General features: G+C 50.9%; 1 protein-coding gene across 1 annotated transcript; it reads right to left on the reverse strand.

Annotated features, from left to right (window-relative positions):
• Positions 1 to 151: 151 nt before the first annotated feature.
• Positions 152 to 14,122, reverse strand: LOC132835203 (galactose-3-O-sulfotransferase 4-like). The gene is made up of 3 exons (XM_060854568.1): positions 14,099 to 14,122; positions 8,791 to 9,561; positions 152 to 184 (listed from the first exon to the last, which is right to left on the reverse strand). Exons 1-3 carry the CDS (start codon positions 14,120 to 14,122, stop codon positions 152 to 154), a joined length of 828 nt encoding a protein of 275 aa, XP_060710551.1.
• Positions 14,123 to 18,675: the final 4,553 nt, after the last annotated feature.

An 18,675-nucleotide genomic window follows, 5' to 3' on the forward strand; every position in this document is an offset into this window, starting at 1 on the left:
GCTAACAAGAACGCCGTCCTTCATGACTGTGGAGATGAGCCATGTGCACTTGCAGTTATGGTTAGGTGAGGATTAATACATGAGACTGCTATTTGGGGTGTCACCAGCCTATGCAATTCTTCAGCAGATGATGGAGAACATTTTACAAGGTCTACTCCAGGTGGCCAGTTAGCAAGATGACTTGCTAATAACCAATAAGGAGCACTTAGAGAACTTGGACAATTTCCTTAAATGTTTCTCTGAGGCAGATGTATGACTAAGAAGGAAATAAATGTGTGTTCCAGGCCCCCCCTTGTGCCCTAGGCTGCAGACCTGACAGGACGGGGTTACACCCAATGGAAGATAAAGTGAGAGTGATCAAACATCCTTGGCTCCCACATTTGTACCGAAGCTTCGGTCTTTCCTCGGGCTGGCAAATTATTCTGGAAAGTTCATACGTACACAGGTCTCCATCTTGGCACTTCTGCATCAACTCCTTAAAAAAAACGTTCAGCCTTGGAAATGGTCCAGTGAAGTGAAGAAACAGCTATCATTCCCCCCAAAGCATGGCACACTCTGATCCCAAGTGAGATCTGGGATTCATAAGCAATGCCTCCCCATCTGGTGTGGGGGCAGTAAGAGCTCATTGGTGGCCCAGTGAAGAGGAATACCAGCGTGCCACGGTGGCTCAGTGGTTAGCACTGCTGCCTCACAGCACCAAGGACCCAGGTTCAGTTCCAGCCTCGGGCGACTGTCTGTGTGTGTGTGTGGAGTTTGCACATTCTCCCTGTGCCTGTGTCGGTTCCCTCCGGGTGCTCCGGTTTCCTCCCACGATCTAAAGATGTGCAGGGTAGGTGAATTGGCCAGGCTAAATTGCCCGTAGTATTCAAGGATGTGTAGCTGAGGTGCACCAGTCAGGGGGAAGTGTAGGGGAATGGGTCTGGGTGGGTTACCTCTCGGAGGGTGGGTGTGGACTTCCTCGGCCAAATGGCCTGTTTCCACACTGTAGGGAATCTAAAATAAAATTTAAAAACCCCAATAGTGTTTGCATCCAGGGTTTTGAGTAAAACGGAGTGGAAATATGTCCGGATAGAGAGAGAGAGAAGGCTTGGCAGTCATATTTGCAGTCAGGAATTTCTATCAATACCTTGACGGGTGTAAATTTGTAATAATTACAGGCTAGAAACCCCCATGAGATCTACTGAAGGAGGGCAAGACAATGCCTTCCATGACTTCAGACCAATCCAGCAACATGCTGTAACACTAGTGACTGCAGGTGCACTGAGCTGCCTCCTACCAGCAGATACACCATTGGTGATTCCACCACTGGGAAAGTCGGTGATGGTTTTAAATTTTCTGGACACACGTTCTCGTCACAGTTAACTGGGGACGCAGAAAGACCCAGTCCTGGACAAACTGAGCAGCTGTTGGTGAGGTGGGGGGTGCCACAACCTAGAAGGGAAACCTTTTTGGACCCAGAGAGACCAGGTCACAGGAAATTATACAGCATATTATTATTATTTTTATTATGGGGAGCTGGAGTGATTGTCCCAAGCAAAGGTCGCCGCCTGATACTTGGCTGAATTCCTCCAAGGTCATCCAGTGGTCTCCAAAATGAAGACGTTGGCCAGATGTTCTGGCTGGTGGCCAGCCCTTGGATGGAGACACGGCCGTGTTTGTGGGACAGTGCCCAGAGTTCCGACAAGGACAAAAAATGCGGTCAGCAGCTCCCGCACATTCGGGGGGAATGGTCGCATAAAACCCCTGGACTCAGTAACGTGTCAACTGTGTCGACCTGCTCATGGGCTCAATGTTCTTAGTCATTGTGGCCATCCTCTCAAAGTGGAACACTGCATTCACCTTCTGGTCTCCCTGCTTACAGGAAGGATGTTGTGAAACTTGAAAGGGTTCTGAAAAGATTCACAAGGATGTTGCCGGGGTTGGAGGGTTTGAGCTACAGGGAGAGACTGAACAGGCTGGGGCTGTTTTCCCTGGAGTGTCGGAGGCTGAGGGGTGACCTTATAAAATCAAGAGGGGCATGGTTAGGATGAATAGACAAGGTCTTTTCCCTGGGGTGGGGGAGTCCAGAACTAGAGGAAAGAGGTCCCTTTTACATCTTTCCCCTCCCACCTTCAACCTGAGGGGTAACTTTTGCGCGCAGAAGGTGGCGCATGTATGGGATTAGCTGCCAGAGGAAGTGGTGGAGGCTGGTACATTGGCAACAATTAATAGACATCTGGATGGGTATATGAATAGGAAGGGTTTGGAGGGATATGGGCCAAGTGCTGGCAGGTGGGACTAGATTAATTTAGGATATCTGGTCGGCATGGACGAGTTGGGTGGAAGGGTCTGTTGCTGTGCTGTGTAGCTCTGTAACTCTGACTTTATTGTGTGCAGGCTTTCTGTGTTTCATGTCCAGGCCCATCAAAGTCCCTTTGCATTGGAACATTCTGCAGTTTCACTCTATTTAAACAACATAGTGTTCTCCCTTCCAAAAGGAACAACTTTCCATTTGGCATATTTTACTCTCTTTGCCAGCTTACTTAGCTGATGAACATCTCTCTGGAAACTGTGTGCATCTCTCTCACAACCTGCCTTTCCAGGTAGAATGTAGAACATTCCAGCGCAGTACAGGCCCTTCGGCCCTCGATGTTGCACCGAACCTTTGGAACCAATCTGAAGCCCATCTCACCATCACTCTTGCATTTTCATCCATATGTCTCTCCAGTGACCATTTAAATGCCCTTAAAGTTGGCAAATCCACTACTGTTGCAGGGAGTGCATTCCACACCCCTACTCTCTAAGGAAAAAGCCTACCTCTGACATCTGTCCTATATCTATCATCCCTCAATTTAAAGCTATGTCCCCTCGTGCTCACCGTCACCTTATTGGAAAAAGGCTCTCCCTGTCCACCCTCTCTAACCCTCTGATTATCTTGTATGTCTCAATTAAGTCACCTCTCAACCTTCTTCTCTCTAACGAAAACAGCCTCAAATCTCTCAGCCTTTCCTCATAAGCCCTTCCCTCCATCCCAGGCAACATCCGAGTAAATCTCCTCTGCACCCTTTCCAAAGCTTCCACGTCCTTCTTATAATGCGATGACCAGAACTGTACACAATACTCCAAGTGCGGCCACACCAGACCTTTGTACAGCTGCAGCATAACCTCATGGCTCTGAAACTCAATCCCTCTACCAATAAAAGCGAACACACCGTATGCCTGTTTAACAAACCTATCAACTCGGTGGCAACTTTCAGGGATCTATGTACCTGGACATTGGGATCTCTCTGCTCATCTAAACTGCCAAGACTCTTACCATTAGCCCAGTACTCTGCATTTCTGTTACTCCTTCCAAAGTGAATCACCTCACACTTTTCCACATTAAATTCCATTTGCCATCTCTCAGCCCAGCTTTGCAACTTATCTATATCCCTCTGTAACCTGCAAAATCCTTCATCACTACCCACAACTCCACCGACCTTAGTGTCATCTGCAAATTTACTAACCCTTCCTTCTGCGCCCTCACCCAGGTCATTTATAAAAAACTGACAAACCACAGTGGCCCTGAAACAGCTCTTTGCAGTACACCACTAGTTACTGAGCTCCAGGATGAACATTTCCCATCAACCACCACCCTCTGTCATCTTTCAACTAACTAATTCCTGATCCAAACTGCTAAATCACCCTCAAAGCCATGCCTCTGTATTTTGTGCAATAGCGTACCTTGGGGAACCTTATCATACGCCTTACTGAAATCTATATACACCACATCAACCGCTTTACCCTCATCCACCTGTTTAGCTACCTTCTCAAAGAACTCAATAAGGTTTGTGAGGCACGACCCTTCACAAAACTGCATTGACTATCCCTAATCAACTTATTCCTCTCTAAATGATTATAATTCCTATCTCTTATAACCTTTTCCAACACTTTACCCCCAACCGGATTAAGGTTCACCGGTCTCTAATTACCAGGGTTGTCTCTACTCCCGGTCTTGAACAAGGGAACAACATTTGCTATCCTCCAGTCCTCTGGCACTACTCCTGTAGACAATGATGACAAAGATCAAAACCAAAGGCTCTGCAATCTCCTTCCTGGTTTCCCAGAGAATCCTAGGATAAATCCCATCTGGCCCAGGGGATTTATCTATTTTCACACTTTCCAGAATTGCTAACACTTCCTCCTTGTGAACCTCAATCCTGTCTAGTCTAGTCGCCTGTATCTCAGCATTCTCTTTGACAATATTGTCTTTTTCCAGTGTGAATACTGATGAAAAATATTCATTTAGTGCTTCTCCTATCTCCTCGGACTCCACGCACAACTTCCCACTTCTATCCTCGATTGACTAGACAAAGATTCAGGCCATTCCTTTATTCCTGATATAGAAAGCTTTAGGGGTTTCTTTGATCCTATCTGCCAACGGCTTCTCATGTCCCCTCCTGGATCGTCTTAGCTCTCTCTTTAGGTCTTTCCTGGCTAGCTTGAAACTCTCAAGCGCCTTAACTGACCCTTCATGTCTCATCCTAATATGAGCCGCCTTCTTTCTCTTGACAAGAGATTCAACATCTTTAGTAAACCTCAGCTCCCTTGCTCAACCACTTCCTCCCTGCCTGACCGGTACATGCTTATCAAGGACACGCAGTAGCTGTTTCTCGAATAAGCTCCACATTTCAATTGTGCCCATGCCCATCCTATGCATCCTAAATCTTGCCTAATTGCATCATAATTGCCTTTCCCCCAGTTATAACACTCACCCTGCATTATATACCTATCCTTTTCCATCGCTAAAGTAAACATAATTGAATTGTGGTTACTATCACCAAAGTGCTCAAATCTAACACCTGACCGAGTGTATTACCCAGTACCAAATCCAATGTGGCCTCGCCCATTGTTGGTCTGTCGACATATCGTGTCAGGAAACCCTCCTGCACACATTGGACAAAAACTGACCCATCTAAAGTACTCGAACTATTGTATTCCCAGTCAATATTCAGAAAGTTAAAGTCCTCCATAACAACTACCCTGTTATTCTCACTCCTATCCAGAATCATCTTTGCTATCCTTTCCTCTACATCTCTGGAACAATTTGGAGGCCTATAGAAAACTCTCAACACTGTGACCTCTCTTTTCCCATTTCTAACCTCAGCCCATCCTATCTCAGTAGATGAGTCCTCAAACGTCCTTTCTGCCACTGTAATACTGTCCTTGACTAACAATGCCACACCTCCCCCTCTCATAATCATCTCTGTTCTTGCTGAAACATCTAAACCCCAGAAACTGCAACATCCATTCCTGTCCCTGCTCTATTCATGTCTCCGAAATGGCCACAACATCAAAGTCCCAGGTACCAACCCATGCTGCGAGTTCCCCCACCTTATTCCGGATGCTCCTGGTGATGAAGTAGACATACTTCAAACCTCCTTCCTGATTGCTGGTGAACTCTTGTGACCTTGAAACCATATTTCTGACCTCACCACTCTCAACCTCCTGGACACTGGAACTATAATTTAGGTTCCCATCCCCCTGCTGAATTAGTTGAAACCCTCCCTCATACCATTTACAAATGTCCCCCTCAGGATATTGGTAGCCCTCTGGTTCAAGTGTAGACCGTCCTGTTTGTAGAGGTCCCACCTACCCCAGAATAAGCCCCAATTATCTGGGTTGCTGAATCCCTCCCATCTGCACCATCCCTGTAGCCACATGTTCAATTCCTCTCTCTCTCTATTCCTCTCCTCGCTAACACGTGACACAAGCAACAAACCCGAGATAACAACTCTGTTTGTTCTAGCTCTCAGCTTCCACCCGAGCTCCCTGAATTTCTGCCTTAAATCCCCATCCCTTTTCCTCCCTCTGTCGTTGGTGTCCATGTGGACTATGACTTGGGGCTGCTCCCCCTCAAGGATCCCAAAAACATGATTCGAGATATCACGAACGCTGGCATCTGGGAGGCAACACAGCAACCGTGAGTCTCTCTTCTTCTCATATCTATCCCCCTAATGATGGAGTCCCCAATGACTAATGCTCTGCTCCTCTCTCCCCTTCCCTTCCAAGCAACAGGGACAGATTCCAAGCCAGAGACCTGTACCCCATGGCTTCCCCCGGTAAGTTGACCCCAAAATGGTTATTGAGAGGAATGGTCACAGGGGTTCCCTGCACTGCCTGCCAGTTCCCTTTCCATCCTCTGACGGTAACCCATCTACCTTTTTCTTGTACCCGAGGTATGACTACCTCCCTGTAACCCCTCTCAATAACCCCCTCTGCCTCCCGAATGATCTGAAGTCCATCCAGCTCCAGTTCCCTAACGCTGTTTCCCATGAGCTGGAGTTGGGTGTAATTCCCACGGATGGAGGTGACACCTCCCTCCCTCATTCTGCAGGAGGAACATTCAACTGCCCTAACCACCATTCCCACTGTTCTAAATTCCCAAAGTAGAACCATAACTAGTTGTTAAAAAAATTCTTTATCTTACCAATCCGGCACACAGAACCTTTTGTTTTGGTTTGAGGAGGAGGAGGATGGGTGGGGGACACTACCTCAGTCATGCTTCAGGTAACACAACCAGCCAAGTATATTACATCACTTACTCAGCAGTCCCATGTCTGCTCCTGCTCAGTGTGCCCTCCGTCTATCCACAAGGTAAGTTTATATAATTTTAAATTCACCTTCCTGGCAGGCCCCTTGCTGTTTTAGTGACGCCTACAAATGTGGCTACAGTACAGTCTCTTCCTCCCTTCAAATCACGAACATTTGCGCCGGCCATCAGTGAGATTAAGTTGACTTGTACCTTTTCCCCCACAGGGCTCAGTTCCTGTTACTGTTTAAATCTTTGTCTAGCTCAGCCTGAAGTATATATACACGTGACTGCGGTTGACCCAGGTTAAAATAGCATTTATAATGAATTAATTCACAAAAAGAACAGCAGAAGACAAAGGGCTGTGTTACATGAATCTATGTAACCATTGAGGAAGAATTTCATTTCTATAGTGCCAGCCTCCCCCTTGCTATCCCCAAAGCATTGGACACCTTTCACATGTCCATTGTGGTGGAGCTGCCTTCACCTAGCACCACCTTTGCCCACCAGATGTCAGCTGTCCTGCAATGTCCATGCCCCACCCCCCCAACCCGCCTTCACATGCCGTCACCTCAGAGAGCCCGCCAACTCCTCTCCGATCACTCATGAAGCATAGCATGAACCTGGCAGTGCTGAACAAGAGCACTTGGCCCATCCTCCTCAGCGTGGAGCTGCAGCTGAGCTTCATTCCCCCCCTCACCCCATCCCCCGCTGTACCGTGCAGCTCTCTCGTCAATGCTCAACACAGCCATGTTCCTCTCTGAGGCTGGTGTTCCACATTCTAAACCTCAAAATGGAGGATAAAGAAGGGCCCTGGCAGTGGGGATGGGAGTGGTGGGTGGGTGGGGTGGGCGGTTTGGTGTCCATTGTTCTACACCAAGGGTCTGAAGAGGTTGCTAAGAAAGGACCAGAGACACCAAAGCATAACCGTCAATCAAACTGGGAGGAGGTGGGCCCTGCAGATGCTGGGGATTAGAGACTGGCGCTGGAAAAGCGCAGCAGATCAGACAGCATCCGAGGAGCAGGAAAATCAACGTTTCAGGCAAACGCCCTTCAAACTGGCACCAATCACCCTTGCCCTGTCTCACCCAGAAAGGTAATGTGGCTGGGCTTTAAGAAGATCCCAGAGTTTAGATCAGAGTGGTGCTGGAAAAGCACAGCAGATCAGGCAGCATCCGAGGAGCAGGAAAATCGATGTTTCGGGCAAAAGCCCTTCATCGGGGATAGCAGTCCTCACTTTTGCCTTTAAGAAGACCCCACCCAAGAGACTGTCCTGAAACGCTCGCTAATCTTGTCTGTCTCTCCCTTCAACCAGTCCTTGGTTTCTTGGCTGCTCCTCAGAATGGATCCTGGTGACTTGGCTTGGGTTGATATATTTCCCTCCCCACCCCTTTCCACCTTCTGCAAAGACCGTTCCCTCCGTGACTACCTGGTCAGGTCCACGCCCCCCTACAACCCACCCTCCCATCCTGGCACTTTCCCCTGCCTCCGCAGGAACTGTAAAACCTGCGCCCACACCTCCTCCCTCACCTCTATCCAAGGCCCTAAAGGAGCCTTCCACATCCATCAAAGTTTTACCTGCACATCCACTAATATCATTTATTGTATCCGTTGCTCCCGATGCGGTCTCCTCTACATTGGGGAGACTGGCCGCCTCCTCGCAGAGCGCTTTAGGGAGCATCTCCGGGACACCCGCACCAATCAACCACACTGCCCCGTGGCCCAACATTTCAACTCCCCCTCCCACTCTGCCGAGGACATGGAGGTCCTGAGCCTCCTTCACCGCCGCACCCTCACCACCAGACGCCTGGAGGAAGAACGCCTCATCTTCCGCCTCGGAACACTTCAACCCCAGGGCATCAATGTGGACTTCAACAGCTTCCTCATTTCCCCTTCCCCCACCTCACTCTAGTTTCAAACTTCCAGCTCAGCACTGTCCCCATGACTTGTCCGACCTGTCTATCTCCTTTCCCACCTATCCACTCCACCCTCTCCTCTCTGACCTATCACCTTCATCCCCTCCCCCACTCACCCATTGTAATCTGTGCTACTTTCTCCCCACCCCCACCCTCCTCTAGTTTATCTCTCCACACTTCAGGCTCACTGCCTTTATTCCTGATGAAGGGCTTTTGCCCGAAACGTCGATTTCGCTGCTCGTTGGATGCTGCCTGAACTGCAGTGCTCTTCCAGCACCACTGATCCAGAACCTGGTTTCCAGCATCTGCAGTCATTGTTTTTACCTTCTTTGAGTACTGCTTCCTCTGCAAGTAGGTGAGGTATTGTTTCTCAGGAAGTACCATTCGCTGACAGAGCTCCAGGTCATCATTGCTGAGGTTGACCTTCAGCACGTAGCCCTGGATCTTAGCCTTGCCGGAGCTGTGGGGCATGAAACCGGGATCCCAGACCCGCCCGGGGAAGTTGCTTTTGAGACAGCGGGAGGCCAGGCGGTGGCTCAGGGCTTTCAGGCGGGCCACGTCGCTCTCCATCCTCTGGGTGCCGTAGCTGGAGATCCGCCGCCAGAGGGAGGCGTTGTAATGGCGGTAGAGTCTCCAGTCCAGGTGGTTCCAGGCCCGCAGCCTCTCCACTGAGCTGGCACTCAGAGGCAAGACCGAGTCATTGGAGCGGGTGTTCAGCTTGAAGTAGGCCACGTCCTCCAGGTCCCAGCACTGCGCCTCCTTGAGGAGGATCAGCGACTCGTCGAAATACTCAGTGACCAGCACCAGGTCAAAGATCCGGTCCAGCTGGACCAGGACGGCGTCGACGTAACCGGGCACGTCCTCCATGTTGTTGTCGTGCCCGAAGTCGAACCACATGACGTTGCGGGCGTAGTGGTTGTTCGGCTCCAGGCCCCTGTAGTGACGCTCAGGGAAGGCCACAAACTCATCCAGGCTCTTGGCATGACTGAAGGCCGGGGAGAGGAAGCGGTAATAGGCGAAGGAGGACTCAGCCAACCGGACAGGATCCCTGACGATGGAGAAGTAAAACGTATCATTTGGCACCACCTTCTTCTCCTGTGGGGGGCGCAGAGGAGGAGGGAGAGAGCGTCAGATTGGCCAAAGTGGAGGGGCCTTTGACCCTAACAGACCCGAGAGCAAAGTTAGAGAAAGCGAGGACTGCAGATGCTGGAGATCAGAGTCGGGAGTGTGTTGCTGGAAAAGCACAGCCTGGTCAGGCAGCATCCGAGAAGCAGGAGAGTCAACGTTTCAGGCATAAGCTCTTCATCAGGGTGAAGTTGGAGGTCAAGGCATGAAAGGGGCAGGAGAAATGCAGGTGCGAATGGCCTCAGCATCAGGAAACTTCAGCGAGGTGGTCAATGGATCTTTTTATTGAGCTGGAGGCACATTCTAAACATGAACGTTACCCTAACCCTAACCTTTTCCTGTTCCCTCATCTGAGTCTAACCGTCACCCTGACCCCAACTCTAACCCTCACCCTGACCCCAACTCTAACCCTCATCCTGACCCCAACTCTAACCGTCACCCTGACCCCAACTCTAACCATCACCCTGACCCCAACTCTAACCCTCACCCTGACCCCAACTCTAACCGTCACCCTGACCCCAACTCTAACCCTCACCCTGACCCCAACTCTAACCCTCACCCTGACCCCAACTCTAACCGTCACCCTGACCCCAACTCTACCCGTCACCCTGACCCCAACTCTAACCCTCACCCTGACCCCAACTCTAACCGTCACCCTGACCCCAACTCTAACCCTCACCCTGACCCCAACTCTAACCGTCACCCTGACCCCAACTCTACCCGTCACCCTGACCCCAACTCTAACGTCACCCTGACCCCAACTCTACCCGTCACCCTGACCCCAACTCTAACGTCACCCTGACCCCAACTCTAACGTCACCCTGACCCCAACTCTACCCGTCACCCTGACCCCAACTCTAACCATCACCCTGACCCCAACTCTAACCCTCACCCTGACCCCAACTCTAACCCTCACCCTGACCCCAACTCTAACCGTCACCCTGACCCCAACTCTAACCCTCACCCTGACCCCAACTCTAACCGTCACCCTGACCCCAACTCTAACCGTCACCCTGACTCCAACTCTAACCCTCATCCTGACTCCAACTCTAACCCTCATCCTGACCCCAACTCTAACCGTCACCCTGACCCCAACTCTAACCCTCACCCTGACCCCAACTCTAACCGTCACCCTGACCACATTCTAACCATCACTCTGACTCCAACTCTAACCCTCATCCTGACCCCAACTCTAACCGTCACCCTGACCCCAACTCTAACCGTCACCCTGACCACATTCTAACCATCACTCTGACCCCAACTCTCACCGTCACCCTGACCCCAACTCTAACCGTCACCCTGACCCCAACTCTAACCATCACCCTGACCCCAACTCTACCCCTCACCCTGACCCCAACTCTAACCGTCATCCTGACCCAACTCTAACCATCACCCTGACCCCAACTCTAACCCTCACCCTGACCCCAACTCTAACCCTCACCCTGACCACATCCTAACCATCACCCTGACCCCAACTCTAACCCTCACCCTGACCCCAACTCTAACCGTCACCCTGACCCCAACTCTAACCGTCACCCCGACCCCAACTCTAACCCTCATCCTGACCCCAACTCTAACCATCACCCTGACCCCAACTCTAACCGTCAACCTGACCCTAACTCTAACCGTCACCCTGACCCCAACTCTAACCCTCATCCTGACCCCAACTCTAACCCTCATCCTGACCCCAACTCTAACCGTCACCCTGACCCCAACTCTAACCCTCATCCTGACCCCAACTCTAACCGTCACCCTGACCCTAACTTTAACCGTCACCCTGACCCTAACTCTAACCCTCACCCTGACCCCAACTCTAACCCTCACCCTGACCCCAACTCTAACCATCACCCTGACCACATTCTAACCGTCACCCTGACCCCAACTCTCACCGTCACCCTGACCCCAACTCTAACCGTCACCCTGACCCCAACTCTAACCGTCACCCTGACCCCAACTCTAACCCTCATCCTGACCCCAACTCTAACCCTCATCCTGACCCCAACTCTAACCGTCACCCTGACCCCAACTTTAACCCTCATCCTGACCCCAACTCTAACCCTCATCCTGACCCCAACTCTAACCGTCACCCTGACCCCAACTCTAACCCTCATCCTGACCCCAACTCTAACCGTCACCCTGACCCTAACTCTAACCGTCACCCTGACCCTAACTCTAACCCTCACCCTGACCCCAACTCTAACCCTCACCCTGACCCCAACTCTAACCATCACCCTGACCCCAACTCTAACCGTCACCCTGACCCCAACTCTAACCGTCACCCTGACCCCAACTCTAACCCTCACCCTGACCCCAACTCTAACCCTCATCCTGACCCCAACTCTAACCGTCACCCTGACCCCAACTCTAACCCTCATCCTGACCCCAACTCTAACCCTCATCCTGACCCCAACTCTAACCGTCACCCTGACCCCAACTCTAACCCTCACCCTGACCCTAACTCTAACCCTCACCCTGACCCTAACTCTAACCCTCACCCTGACCCCAACTCTAACCATCACCCTGACCACATTCTAACCGTCACCCTGACCCCAACTCTAACCGTCACCCTGACCCCAACTCTAACCATCACCCTGACCACATTCTAACCGTCACCCTGACCCCAACTCTAACCGTCATCCTGACCCCAACTCTAACCATCACCCTGACCCCAACTCTAACCGTCACCCTGACCACATTCTAACCATCACTCTGACCCCAACTCTCACCGTCACCCTGACCCCAACTCTAACCCTCACCCTGACCCCAACTCTAACCGTCACCCTGACCCCAACTCTAACCGTCGCCCTGACCCCAACTCTAACCGTCGCCCTGACCCCAACTCTAACCGTCACCCTGACCCCAACTCTAACCCTCACCCTGACCCCAACTCTAACCGTCATCCTGACCCAACTCTAACCCTCACCCTGACCCCAACTCTAACCCTCACCCTGACCACATCCTAACCATCACCCTGACCCCAACTCTAACCCTCACCCTGACCCCAACTCTAACCGTCACCCTGACCCCAACTCTAACCGTCACCCTGACCCCAACTCTAACCCTCACCCTGACCCCAACTCTAACCGTCACCCTGACCACATCCTAACCATCACCCTGACCCCAACTCTAACCGTCACCCTGACCCCAACTCTAACCTTCACCCTGACCCCAACTCTAACAGTCACCCTGACCCCAACTCTAACCCTCACCCTGACCCCAACTCTAACCGTCACCCTGACCCCAACTCTAACCTTCACCCTGACCCCAACTCTAACAGTCACCCTGACCCCAACTCTAACCCTCACCCTGACCCCAACTCTAACCGTCACCCTGACCACATCCTAACCATCACCCTGACCCCAACTCTAACCGTGGCCCTGACCACATTCTAACCATCACCTTGACCTTAGGACATCTTACCTAATGCTTCAGTAGCTGAACGCATTGACAGGCTGGATATTTGGAACCATGTAGTGGTTGAAGCACAGAAGGAGACCATTTGGCCCAATGTGTCTGTGCTAGCTCCTTGCAAGAGCACCTCAGCTGATATCATTCTCCTGTCGTTTCATAGCCTCACTGGTTAGCGCTGCTGCCTCACGGCGCCAGGGACCGGGGTTCAATTCCACCCTCTGGCGACTGTGGAGTTTGTACATTCTCCCCGTGTCTGTGTGGGTTTCCTCCGGGTGCTCTGGTTTCCTCCCACAGTCCAAAGATGTGCAAGTTAGGGTGGATTGGCCGTGCTAAATTGTCCCATAGTGCCCAGGGATGTGCAGGTTAGGGTGGATTGGCCGTGCTAAATTATCCCATAGTGCCCAGGGATGTGCAGGTTAGGGTGGATTGGCCGTGCTAAATTGTCCCATAGTGCCCAGGGATGTGCAGGTTAGGGTGGATTGGCCGTGCTAAATTGCCCCATAGACTCTGATCCCAGGGAAAAAGACTGACTATTTATCCTATCCATGCCCCTCATAATTTTGTAAACCTCTGTAAGGTCACCCCTCAGCCTCCGACACTCCAGAGAAAACAGCCCCAGCCTGTTCAGCCTCTCCCTGTAGGTCAAACCCTCCAACCCTGGCAACATCCTTGTAAATTTTTTCTGAACCCTGTCAAGTTTCACAACATCTTTTCATAGGAAGGAGACCAGAATTGCACGCAATATTCCAACAGTGGCCTAACCAATGTCCTGTACAGCTGCAACATGACCTCCCAACTCCTGTACTCAATACTCTGACCAGTAAAGGAAAGCATACCAAATGCCTTCTTCCATTTTACAGACCATAATGAAGCATACATGTTACAAAAATAACCCAAAGACAAATTAACCCTTTTACAGTGACAGCATTGTCACATGATCCAGCCTGGCCCCCTCAAATTATTCTCTGTTCCAAAGCAAATAACCTCAGTTTATCCATCGCTCCACCTCAGGACAGCATCCTGGTGAATCTCCTCTGCAACACCATTCAGTACAAGCCCTTCCTGCTGCCTTAGAGTACTGTACCTATGGCCTCACCAAGGCCCTGTCCAGCTCCAACATGACCTGCCTGCTCGGCACGGTGGCTCAGTGGTTAGCACTGCTGCCTCACAGCACCAGGGTCCTAGGTTTGATTCCCGTCTGTGTGGAGTTTGCACGTTCTCCCCGTGTCTGCTTGAGTTTCCTCCGGGTGCTCCGGTTTCCTCCCACGGTCCACACCGACCCGCTGAAGCGCATCTCACATTTACCACTTATCTAACACTACGGGCAATTTAGCATGGCCAATTCACCTGATCAGCACATCTTTGGACTGTGGGAGGAAACCGGAGCACCCGGAGGAAACCCACGCAGACACGGGGAGAACGTGCAAACTCCACACAGACAGTCGCCTGAGGCGGGAATTGAACCCGGGTCTCTGGCGCTGTGAGGCAGCAGTGCTAACCACTGTGCCACCGTGCCGCCCACAAGGATTAGGTGAATCGGCCGTGCTAAATTGCCTGTGGGTTAGGTGCATTAGTCGGAGGGAAATGGGTCTGGGTGGGTTACTGTTCGGAGGGTCAGTGTGGACTTGTTGGGCCGAAGGGCCTGTTTCCACACTGTAGGCTATCGAATCTAGACCGAAAAAAATCTAGGTCACGAGTGATAAAGGCAGATGCATGAAGGTCCTGGGGAATGTTGCTGAACCAACAGAATTCTGAAGTGCAGGTTCATTACTTCCTTGATCCTGGAGTTGATATGATTGATTTGATTGTCACGTCTCGCTATGTACAATAAAAAGCTTTGTTTATGAGCAGTATAGGTGGAGTATAGTATGCAAGGGTGATAAACAAACTGGTTACACTGCTCAGGGCGCGTGCTAGGCAGGATTGACATTAACAAGATGAGCATTAGTTGAAGTTAGAGAGCCCATTCACCAGCTGGGAAGATACTGTTCTTGAAGTCCCTGATGCGTGTGTTCAAACTTCTGTTACCTTCTGGCTGACAGAAGACGTTACAGGAGAGTATTACCGGGTCGGGGGCGGATTTTCTTTTTTGAGGAGGTTCCGATATCCTGGTTAGATAGATATTTTTGACAATCCCTCCACACTGCTGCCAAACAGCAACAGTGCTCATTTCTCCATGAGAGATAGGAGTGGAAGTAAGGCCATTTGGCCCATCGAGTCCACTCCGCCATTCAATCATAGCTGATGGGCATTTCAACTCCACTTACCCACACTCTCCCTGCAGCCATTAATTCCTTGTGAGATTAAGAATTTATCAATCTCTGCCTTGAAGACATTTAACCTGCTCCACTGTTCTCCGTGACAATGAATTCCACAGGCCCACCACTCTCTGGCTGAAGAAATGTCTCTCATTTCCATTCTAAATTGACCCCCTCTAATTCTAAGGCTGTACCCACGGGTCCTAGTCTCCCTGCCTAACGGAAACAATTTCCGAGCGTCCACCCTTTCTAAGCCTTGCATTATCTTGTAAATTTCTATAGATCTCCCCTCAACCTTCTAAACTCTAATGAATATAATCCCAGGATCCTCAGCCGGTCATCGTATGTTAGACCTACCATTCCAGGGATCATCCGTGTGAATCTCCCCTGGACACGGTCCAGTGCCAGTATGTCCTACCTGAGGTGTGGGGACCAAAGTTGGATACAATATTCTAACTGGGGCCTAACTAGAGCTTTATAAAGGCTCAGTAGCACATCGCTGCTTTTATATTCCAATCCCCTGGAGATAAATGACAACATTACATTCGCTTTCTTAATCACAGACTCAGCCTGCATGTTTACCTTCAGAGATTCCTGGACTAGCACTCCCAGATCCCTGTGTACTTTGGCTTTATGAATTTCCTCACCCTTTATAAAGTAGTCCATACTTGTATTCTTTTTTCCAAAGTGCAAGACCTCCCATTTGCTTACGTTGAATTTCATCAGCCATTTCCTGGACCACTCTCCCAAACTGTCTAAATCTTTCTACAGCCTCCCCACCTCCTCATTACTACCTGCCTGTCCACCTAACTTCGTATCATCGGCAAACTTCGCTAGAATGCCGCCAGTCCTTTTATCCAGATCATTAATATATAACGTGAACAGCTCCGGCCCCAACACTGAACCCTGCGGGACACCGCTTGTCACTGGCTGCCATTCCGAAAAAGAACCTTTTATCCCAACTCTCTGCCTTCTGTCAGACAGCCAATCCTCAATCCATCCCAGTAGCTCACCTCAAACACCATGGGCCCTCACCTTGCTCAGCAGCTTCCCATGTGGCACCTTATCAAAGGCCTTTTGGAAGTCTAGATAGACCACATCCACTGGGTTTCCCTGGTCTAACCTACTTGTCACCTCTTCAAAGAATTCTAACATGTTTGTCAGGCACGACCTCCCCTTACTAAATCCATGCCGACTTGTTCTAACCTGACCATGCCCTCCCAAGAATTTAGAAATCTCATCCTTAGCAATGGATTCTAGAATTTTACCAACAACTGAGGTTAGGCTATAATTTTCCATCTTTTGTCTTGATCCTTTCTTGAAAAAGGGGGTTACAAAAGTGATTTTCCAATCATCTGGGACTTCCCCTGACTCCAGAGACTTTTGAAAGATTACAAGATTGAAAGATCACGATTCGTGATTCCTGAAGAAGGGCTTAATCCCGAAATGTCGATTCTCCTGTTCCTTCGATGCTGCCTGACCTGCTGTGCTTTTCCAGCAACACATTTTCAGCTCCGATCTCCAGCAGCTGCAGTCCTCACTTTCTCCTTTTTTATTGGACTAGTCTTATAGCAGGGAAGTTAAAAGATAGGTTAGAAGGAGGAATTGTAGATCGTTGTTGGTTAATTATTATCGGTTAGACTTTCAGAAAAAAAGTTGCTCATTTTATAGATCCCGGCCACTCAAATCTTTACAGATTACTGCACGGGATAAATCTTTTCTGTGTAGCTGGTTTTAAATTAAGCAGGAGGGTTTACCCCGTGTCGTAACAGGTGCTACAGCAGTGCAGGTTGTTGTTGCTGTGTGGTGCACCTCCCGTGACCAAATCCCTCTGGCCTTTCAGGCGCAGCGTGGACATCCGGCTGGAGCCTCCCTGCGTTCCGAAGCAGAACCTGGTGTTCCTGAAGACCCACAAGACGGCGAGCAGTACCATCCTGAACATCCTGTATCGGTACGGTGAGGCCCACAATCTCACCTTCGCTCTGCCCTATTACGACCATCTCGGTTACCCTCAAAGGTTCAAGGCGGAATACGTCAAACACTTCACCAAGACCCACCGCGGCACGTTCAACATCCTGTGCAACCACATGAGGTTCTCCCACCCGGAGGTAGTGAGCGAGTCCTTTCACCTTCGGCTTATTATTGTCATAGCTCTGCCATTGCAGATCCAATCCCTGTGTCTCCCCACCCCACAGAAATGCCTGAGGGTGAGCAGCACAGTGTGATCCCAGGACTGAGGGGGTTCAAAACCACTTACCACAAACTGACTCAATTTCTGAAAGGTTAACCAAAGCAAGGCCTTCGAGCTGGTGGAAGATTCGGTCAGATTCCCGACAGTGTGGAAACAGGCCCATCAGCCCAACACGTCCACACCCACCCTCCGAAGAGCAACCTCTGGGCACGGCCAATCCACCCTAACCTGCACATCCCTGGGCACTAGGGGACAATTTAGCACGGCCAATCCACCCTAACCCGCACATCCCTGGGCACTATGGGACAGTTTAGCGCAGCCAATCCACCCTAACCTGCACATCCCTGGGCACTATGGGACAGTTTAGCGCGGCCAATCCACCCTAACCTGCACACACCTTTGGAATGCACCTGGAGGACACCCATACAGATGCAGGGGGAATGTGTAATGGAACCTGGGTCCCTGGCGCTGTGAGGCAGCGGAGGGGGTGGGGGGGAGAGGAAGAGGAGGTGGGGGGGGAGGGAGGAGGAGAGGAGAGTGGGGGGGTGGGGGGAGAGGGGGAGGGTGACGGGAGAGAGGGGAGGGGGAGAGACGGATTGGGGAGAGAGGGGAGAGACAGGAGGGGGAGAGAGGGGAGAGGTGAGAGGGGAGTGGGAGGAGAGGGGAGTGGGAGGAGAGGGGAGTGGGGGGAGTGGGGATGTGGGGGTGGGTAAGTGGGAAGGAGGTGGGGGAGAGGGGGATGAAGGAGCGGAAGGGTGGGATGTAGGGGGTGTAGGGGGAGTGGGGGTGTAGGGAGGGGGAGTAGGGGAGAAGCTGGGAAGGGCTGGGCGTAATGGGGCTAAATGGAGTTAACCAGGGTCAGTATTGGGGAGGGGTGGTGTAGGCAGGACGGTCAGTCAGAGGTTGGTGGGGGGGACCAATTTAAGGAAATTGTTTGAAAAAAAATCCTCTGCCGGGGAAGGCAAATATTACCTCACCACATGTCCCCACCCCAGACAGTCCCCTTGTGAAAAGTTCAGCTGCCTTATCCTGATGAGTTTACCTTAAAGGAGCTCATTTCCCTTTGGAGATTCTGGCAAAGATTAAAACCTGACAGGAGATCGCTGCAGGGGCTACACGGTCCTGAGAAACAGCAGCAGTGGGAAGCTACCTGGAGATAAGCAAACTTCCGGGGAGAGCAATGAGCAGAGGCAGGTGGGGTTTTGGCATTGTCATGTAGTTCAT

Source organism: Hemiscyllium ocellatum, chromosome 44 (genome assembly GCF_020745735.1).
Source record: "Hemiscyllium ocellatum isolate sHemOce1 chromosome 44, sHemOce1.pat.X.cur, whole genome shotgun sequence".
In the NCBI taxonomy this organism is placed as follows: domain Eukaryota; kingdom Metazoa; phylum Chordata; class Chondrichthyes; order Orectolobiformes; family Hemiscylliidae; genus Hemiscyllium; species Hemiscyllium ocellatum.

Coding starts and splice junctions, on each gene's coding strand:
- LOC132835203 (XM_060854568.1), bottom strand. CDS start 14,122: ATGTTGGAGCTGGACAGGGCCTTG. Junction 9,562..14,098: donor TGGAGCTGGACAGGGCCTTG/GTGAGGCCATAG, acceptor CGCCCCCCACAG/GAGAAGAAGGTGGTGCCAAA. Junction 185..8,790: donor GGAAGCAGTACTCAAAGAAG/GTAAAAACAATG, acceptor ATTGGTTATTAG/CAAGTCATCTTGCTAACTGG.